General features: G+C 33.5%; 1 protein-coding gene across 1 annotated transcript; it reads right to left on the bottom strand.

The window, feature by feature from the left end:
* Positions 1-752: 752 nt before the first annotated feature.
* LOC132632755 (uncharacterized) lies at positions 753-6,101 on the bottom strand. The gene is made up of 7 exons (XM_060348823.1): positions 5,799-6,101; positions 5,167-5,359; positions 4,687-4,796; positions 3,978-4,056; positions 3,824-3,891; positions 1,767-1,833; positions 753-1,260 (listed from the first exon to the last, which is right to left on the bottom strand). The coding sequence occupies exons 1-7, from the start codon at positions 6,036-6,038 to the stop codon at positions 1,148-1,150; spliced, it is 870 nt and encodes a 289-aa protein (XP_060204806.1). The 5' UTR covers positions 6,039-6,101; the 3' UTR covers positions 753-1,147.
* Between the last annotated feature and the right edge of the window lie 2,329 nt (positions 6,102-8,430).

The raw sequence follows: 8,430 nt of genomic DNA, 5'->3' as shown, positions 1-8,430 counted from the left end.
TTCCTAGGATTAGTTGAACTTTGGAGTTTCCAGACAGACCAAAAGTACATGGAACATGATATTTTTAATATGGCTTAATCAAATGTACGGCATACACTAAGATATTCATGATTATGCTTTAACTTAACCATAGAAAAAGACATGCAATAACAAGTCTTTACACTAATTGGAAATTGATACCCTCTCCCATTTCAATCCACACGGCTGGGTGGGTAAAAGCATTTTGCCACAATTTCAACCTTAATTATCTTATTGATGCAACATTGACATGTTTCTCTTACTTTAGTTCCAGTTTAAATAACTTATCTACACAACGCTAATCCCTTCCTTACACCTACCTAGCTTTGTATACAGGAACAAACCAAGAAGATTAATTTCCTCCGAGGCAACAAACGATTACCTATAGATAAAATTCTTAGTACAGGACAAGCGAAGATTTTTTTTTTTTTTATTTTTTTGGTAAGCAGAAGGACCAAGGTTTTCTTAATACAAGTGGGAAGAATGTTATCTTAATACAAGTGGGAAGAATGTTAGGTAAAATCCATTGTTTAAGGTCAACAATATCCTGTCACAGTTTCGTATGCTCCGCTATGTGATGCAACCGAAGTTCTAACAAGGTACACAAAATCACTGATTATATCCTTAGCCACAGTAGCACAATCCCAATCCTAGATGAGACTTATTCAATTTTCACACAATTACCGCAGCCACATGGATCAGGTAACTTGCTGTGAAATATTCTGAATCCTGAATATGTCAAACTGAAACTATCTGCTTACATCACAAAAGACAAAGCATAAAAAATTGCATGACAAATTGAATCACCAACTGGCACGTGAGTGTGGCGGCCATTAAGGTCTTTGTTAGTCAAGACAATGATATTTACAAAAATTGTTTAATTCAAAACCGCAAGAAGACAATAATAAAACTATTGTGTGGATGTAATATACATTCATCTTAGTGGACAGAATTGAAGCCAAATCTGTGTGGTGTACCTTCTCAAGGTACTAATAGTACTGCTTCCAGCAATCTATGAGTTCAATGTTTGTGCTTCTAAACTCGAGAGAAAGGATACTGAAATACAAATTTCCCTCCATCATACATGAACTGTACAATTGGAAGATAAGGAGGTAAGACAACATTTCTCTCAGAGTGGAATCTTAGCTGGAGTTCCTGGATCTCGAGGATATTTCTTTGGCGTAGGTTTACCTTTCAAACAAATTATGGCAGTTCTCTGTCCATGTTTACTGTGGGAATCAACTGCATTACAAAATAAACAAACAAATGAATGAACGCCAGAAATGAGAGGACATTGTAAAATGTAACTACTCATCTAGAGACCTACTCAAAGGAAGTTAACCTAGGTCAAGTGTAAGAGCAGGACCTATCATACTGTGACATAACAGCAAGATATCTGATATCTTCACTTTCAAAGTTACAAGTAAGAAGATGTGATACTGCTTATAATTGATTCTTCAGGCTGAGGAAAGCCCAGCGCATTGACCTCAAGCCTGGACTTCGAAAATAATAATTCTCAGAAACAGGACGATGTGGATCTGGAAACCCAACAATCACAGGAAGTCGGAAATAATTCACCTTCTTTAAACAGAATTCATCTGCCGTTATCTAGTTCCTATATAATTTTTTGGAGAGGTTTGTTTTATCAAATATAATACATGAAAATTCATAAGCCTTAGAACCAATCTGAACTACGGTCACATCCTTTTGTAACTACAATGTGAAAGACATGTGAAAGAGAACAATACCACAGCGAATTTGCAATAGAGAGGCTCCCATCAGTTGTATTGCTCTCTCTGCTCTATCTACTTCCTCCTGTCAATGAGTTTGAAGGTTGAGAGTGGTTATTGCAAATATATGTCAATAGTTTCTCTTCTCAAATCTTATGCAAATCATCTTACATCCTACAAATTCATATCGAGTTACTTTCTTCAATGATACTCATATTGCATTTTCAGTAGATTGCCACCGCAGATCTGCTCTAGGTTTTAAGAAGAAACAACCACACACCCAGTGTGAATACCACAAGTGGATTTTAAGAAGAATAAATAACATTTTTTTATCCCTCAAAAGTAGTGTGCTGTGTTTTGGTATACCGACCATTGATTTTTGCACATTTGTTCTCCGAAGTTATAGGATTAAGCAAATTTCATCCTTTTCATTCTTTTGGAGCAAAAACTGAACATAAGATAAGTGAAATATAGCGTGTACAAATTTTGTTCGGTATATAATGCATGATATGACTACAATCGTTCAAATTGAATGAAATCCCACTACTGAATTGCATCAAAACCCGTGATAACTCGACCTAATGGCTAGAGACATCCATTCGCTTTGTAAATTAACCAAAAACAACAGGTTCGACATATTAGGAATGGATTACGCTTGGGTTTTCAGAAAATATTTAACAAATTTTTCAAAATGCCTTTCATTCAAAGAACCAAAGAATGAGAACACTAAATTCAATGTCCAAAATTGCAGAATACCCCATAGTCAAGGATCCACAAATATCGTTTTTCTATGTAACTGTGAAATGATTCTCTAATACAATGGCAAACCAATCTAAACAACATATAAGTTCAATTGTGTAAGCACTTGTATCTGGTATTAAGCAGCAGCCCAATGCCAAATAGTTCATTGGGTTAAAAACTGCAGCGAAGGTTCTTTTAAGACATAAAATCTTGACTTCGTGAGCCTGTAAGGCAAGAAATTATTTAATTTCTGAACTAGCACAAATTAATGTCTGCCTGCTTCTTCTTTTTTCTGTTGATAAGTAAACGTTACATACCTTTTCTGGGGGAACAAGGAAGACAATAACAACAACCACAACAACATACCCAGTGAAATTCCACATAGTGGGGTCTGGGGAGGGTAGTGTTCGCAGACCTTACCCCTACCTTGGGAAGTAGGGAGGCTGTTTCTGGTAGACCCTCGGCACAAGGACAAGCAGTATAAAAGACATGGAAAAATACCGTAAAAAGCATGAAAAAGCTGGCTGAAAAACAAAGAAAGGGGAGGAACAAGGAAGACAAAGTATAATATACGTAAACAATATGTGATAATTAACAAGGACAAAAAGGAGTGGAGAGTATTTAAACACAACGAGACATGGAAAGATGTTCAAAAACCCTCCACTAAGAAAAAACAACTTTTACTGGGGAGGGGTATTACATAAACGCCTTGCAGAATTTTTTTTTATAGGAAAATAGAATGAAAAGGAGATGATGAAAGATAAAATCATATGTTCCCAATAGCACCCAAGGGTGTGGCTTGCTTGCTGGTCAATAAAGTGGTAGAAGAACCACGAGATCTCAAGTTCAAATCCTAGCAGAGAAAAAAAACACTAGGTTATTTTTTTCCATTTGACTAAGCCTTGGTGGGGAGAGAGTGGAGACTTGGTACCTGTGCTAGTGGGAGGTAGCAGGTATTGGTTGGAGTAGTCGAGGTGCGCAAATGAACCTACCAACTAGTAGAATAAGAAAGAAACATAGAAACTACAAGAGCGCCCACAAGACACAACTTGTTTGATGAAAGCAGAATATGTGAGAAAAAAAAGTACTTTCTTATCCGAGGATTCTCCAGATAAAGCCAAATTCTTTGAACCTCAATCCCTCATATGTCCATCCTCGGAAACCTCTCTATGATAATCTAACATATCAGATCTGACAAGTGAGGATAATTACTTCCCACCTTAAGCATAGCTTAAGAGTAGTGGAGTAATCACACACATTTTTTAACTACAGCACAAAAGCCAAGCCTTACAAAGTAACTTAAACGATTACTATGAATCATAAAATAGACAAACCTGAGGATCATGACCTTTTGCAGCTAGAAAGATACCACCAGTTCGGACTAGAGGAAGGCAATATTCAGCTGCAAGATGACAGAAACTGATAACGATCTCAAGGAATATTAAAGAACATAAAACACAGAGGAAGAAAGAAAATGTGTATATGTACCTAAAATTCTCATTTCTGCAACTGCTCTGGCAACTGCAACATCAAAAGACTCTCTGAAGTTGACATCTTGCCCCAGCGTCTGTCCTATTCCAATGTAAAGAATGTGCATCAAGTCCACAAGTTAAATGAATATTTAAAAATTGTACTACCAGAAGAAAATCTAAACGACGACACTAGTATATAATAGGAGGAACAGCAGGCATCAAATTGCAGCAAATTTTGATTTAGAACTTTCCTCCCCAGACATTGATATATTAAGTATCACACACAAGGATATAAAACCATCAGATGTTCTTACTAGACGAAGGAACATATACAACTGAATAAAAGAATGGACTCTGCAGTGATTATTTTGACATAAGGAGGTGTCTAGATGATCATTTTGTATGTTGGACTGTTCATCTGACAAAGTGGAGACAAGTTAAGGTGCCTACTTATGCACACCCAAGTTGGAGGGCATACTTGCCAGCTGAGGCCAAGTTTGAGGGCCTGTTTAGGTATTATGCCAATAATTAAACCAAGCCATGGAACTTAACTCCCATTTGGTTTCAGGAAAACAAAATAAACATGACCTTGCTAGGAATGCATACAGCTTATGTTGCAACAATGTCACTTACACATATTGACTAAATTAAGAGAATATTTTTTGACCAATTACTAAATCAATAATTAAAAAGACATGTAATCTAATGATTTGAGTTTGACTAACCTCAGCTCTTTCTCTCTTAACTTGAACATTTGATAGACCAATCTCACTAACCACATGCTCCAGGAAGGAACAACGCTTATTCATAGACTCAAGAAGAGTCACTTTCCAACCTGCACATACAACTTCATTAAGCTATCATACTAAAGTTCTACATCCATTGAAAATTTAAGAAAGTTAGAGAGAAAAATATGGAAAGAATAGAATGAGATGAATTTGAAAGCAAACCTTAAAACATTTATAGAAACTACGTAAATCAATCTCTTAACAAACTACTCAAGCAGTAAAAGCAACTCGTTCCGTTTAACAAAATGAAATCTCACATTATTTATTTCTTCATTTGATGATCTACTCTTTTCTTTCTTTCCTTTCTTGTTTAGTAACCAAATAAGTGAATATACATAAATGCAACACATTCTAGGAAGGCATTTTCTTTTGAGATGTTACTCCTTGACATTGTGAAGAAAAAATGTGAATAGCTACCAGGGGAAGCAATGGCCAAAATTACTCCAGGAAGTCCAGCACCACTTCCAACATCAACGAGATTGAGATTCTCAGACGAAGTTCCACAATGTGAAACATACGAAGTCCGAATCGGTTCTATGATTGAAAGTGAGTCTTCAACATGCCTTTCCATAACCTCACTCTCCTCTTTTACGGCAGTTAGATTCATTCTCTGTAACAAAACACTTTATCTGAGTATATATAATTTGGTATATACTCCCTCCCTCCCTCCAAATTTATGTGGCACCATTTGAATTGGCAGAAAGGAACACTTTTGAAACTTGAGAAATAAATATTTGAGCGGATATAAGTCATTTCATTAAGGATTTCATTAAGGGTAAAAAAGAAATTTTAAAGTTAAATTGTTTCTAATTATAAAAAGGTGACATTCATTTTGAAACCGACAAAGTGCCTGTTCAGATGGGCTTATAAAGTTAGAACTCCTAATTAGTGGCTTCTGGCTTATTTTTGTTATTTTGACTTAAAAACATGGGCTTAAAAAGTACATTTTCATCTTACACAAACACTGCAGAAGTGCTTAAAAGCACCTAAAATAGGCCAATCCAAACAAGCTCTAAAAGTAAAGTGCGTCATGAAGAGAATGAGCGAACCTGGTTCCATTCAAGGAGGGAATCAATGTAGAGATGCACTTGTTCTTTTTGACGCGAGTTTAGTGCTTCAAAACGGGAAGAGCTGAAGACATATGTGCTTGCGCTAGTGGTAAATGATTTTGTGGTGAGTGAAAGGTTTGAGGATTTTGAAGGAGTTGCAAGGTGTTTGATGAAAGTCCCAAATGAGAATGGGGTTGGTGGCGCCAATATATTGAATCTACGGCCTCCGCAAAGTAACATTTTCGACCGCTCACTTGGAGGGGGGCTACACAGGAGCGAGTAAATTTATGCGTTCAATTTCAAGTTGTTCTATTGGGCCTTTTAATCTAACGGCCGCCATATCCTCAAAGGGAAAATAACTTAATAATATTTATTTAAGAATCTATATTATAAAATATAATGATATTTTTTCTTATTTATAAAATTACAAAATATATCAAATTTGGACTTAATGAGATACCCACAATTTTAGACTTTTTTTAAGGAAGAAAATCTGATTTTAAATGTTTACTTAATTCTAGGATAGTGACCATTCAACTTCTTCTTCTTTTTTAAAATATTTCTCTCTCTCTCTCTCCCCCTCTATGATAGACACCATTTTCATACCTAAAATCCATCTTCTCTTCTAGTATAAATTTTCAAACCAATATTACAAAGTATTTTTGATTACCAACTAGTGTATTAATTGTATATAAAAATTGATTTGTATCGTTTTGAGATATATATGATCATTGTGTATTTTGAAAATCTGTATAAATTATATAAACTGTAGTTTTAAAAAATATTGAAAACTTATATATGTATGAAATGTGTATGGAATCTACTATATGTCATTTTTTAGATATATGCGGCACAATGTGTATAAAATGCGAACAAATTCGATATCAATTACTCTTAAAAATGTTAAAAACTAATATGTGTATGAAATGTGGATGGAATTTGGTTTGTATCCATCAAAAAACTTATTATACGTATATAATTTCTCATAATCTATACATACTTTGATCAGATTTTATACAATTTACATGTACTTTGTCATAATCACAATATACATACAACTTTTATACATATTTATACGTAGAAATTATAACGAATTTATACATTTATACATATTGCATACAAAAATTAATATATATTTATTTTCTGGTGTATGAACTTTGTATGGAATCTGGTTTGTATCAATTACAAGTTTATTATACATATTTTTCTCAAAATTTATACATACTTTGAATAGATTTTATACAATTTATATGTACTTTATAATAACCAAAATATACATACAATTATACATATTTCATATATAAAAATTATAAGAATCTATACAGTTATACATATTGCATACGAAAATTATACATATATGTTTTTTGGTGTATGAACTTTGTACATAAAAATTACCGATTATAATGCACTTTTTTGAGTAAAAGTTGGAGAAAATTAGGTAATAATATCTCTTAATTTTGAATGGGGAGACAAAAAGTGGATGAAATAAGGAAGCAAAAGTTGGAGAAAATCAGGGAACTATATCTCTAAATTTTGAATGGAGAGAGAAAAGTGGATAAAATAAGTAAAACGATTTCCTTACCTTATTTAATGTTTTTTATTTGCTTCTTTTTAATTCACCTAATTCGTATAAATTTTGTAACAAGTCTATTGATATATTTTGTAAACTGAAAAATATGTTCATGTTCTGTAAATATACCCTCTTATCATGTACATATATGTTTTTTGCCCTATTTGAAATTGGTAGGGTAATTTGCAACTTTGTCCCATTTTGTACTGGTCTTTGATTTTTGTCCCTCAAGGCAAATAACTTTTTTGCAGATCATTAGTTTAAATTTCTGCATCATAATATCCCACAAATTATGTCCTGCATGATTTTTGTCCTCAAAAAACTTATATCTCGTTAGACATAAGTTCGATTTTGAAAGATGAAAAATAAAAACCAGCCCATTTGAATGACAAAACTTAAAGACCAGCCCAATTGAAGGCGAGCCGTACAATTTCATCAAATTGGGAGGGTAAAGATCTTAAAAGGTCATTGGACTTTGATAAATTATGTAGTAAATTCATTGAACTTTGCTACATATCAATAAAATGACTCAACTTTGACCTATTATCTCATAAAATCACTCAACTACATATGTCATTAAAAAAATCTGACATGGCAATATTAATTAATTATTTTATGTCATGTAGACGTGGGCCTCACAATAAAATAAAATAAAATAATCTGACTTGGCAATATTAGTTAATTGTTTTGATTGCATTTATATACAATAGAAACTTGCACATTTAAATACAGCCAAAACAAAAGGATTATCAGTATATAAATACAATAAAATACACAACTCACTCGTGTATTTAAAGGATTTACTCAACTCTGTTTTTATGATACATGTATTTCGTTGTATTTAAAAATACGGAAATACAGCCGAAATTGCAATTTCTAAGAAAAAGACTGTGGCAAGCGGGATTCGAAGCTGTCAGTGTACAAATTTTTACTATCAGGTCATTTTAAAGGTAAATAAGGTAACTGTCCTAAGTAAATATATTTACCTTTTTTTCTAATGAAACTGTAATTTACGAAAGACTAATTTAACATTAAGGAAAGTAGAGTCCTATTTTTACTCTA

The sequence above is a fragment of the Lycium barbarum genome, chromosome 3, assembly GCF_019175385.1.
Source record: "Lycium barbarum isolate Lr01 chromosome 3, ASM1917538v2, whole genome shotgun sequence".
NCBI classification, from domain to species: domain Eukaryota; kingdom Viridiplantae; phylum Streptophyta; class Magnoliopsida; order Solanales; family Solanaceae; genus Lycium; species Lycium barbarum.
This window is presented reverse-complemented; position numbering and strand designations above follow the sequence as displayed.

Coding starts and splice junctions, on each gene's coding strand:
- LOC132632755 (XM_060348823.1), bottom strand. CDS start 6,038: ATGTTACTTTGCGGAGGCCGTAGATTCAATATATTGGCGCCACCAACC. Junction 1,834..3,823: donor CAAAAGGTCATGATCCTCAG/GTTTGTCTATTT, acceptor ACTCATTGACAG/GAGGAAGTAGATAGAGCAGA. Junction 1,261..1,766: donor TCTATTGCAAATTCGCTGTG/GTATTGTTCTCT, acceptor TTTGTAATGCAG/TTGATTCCCACAGTAAACAT.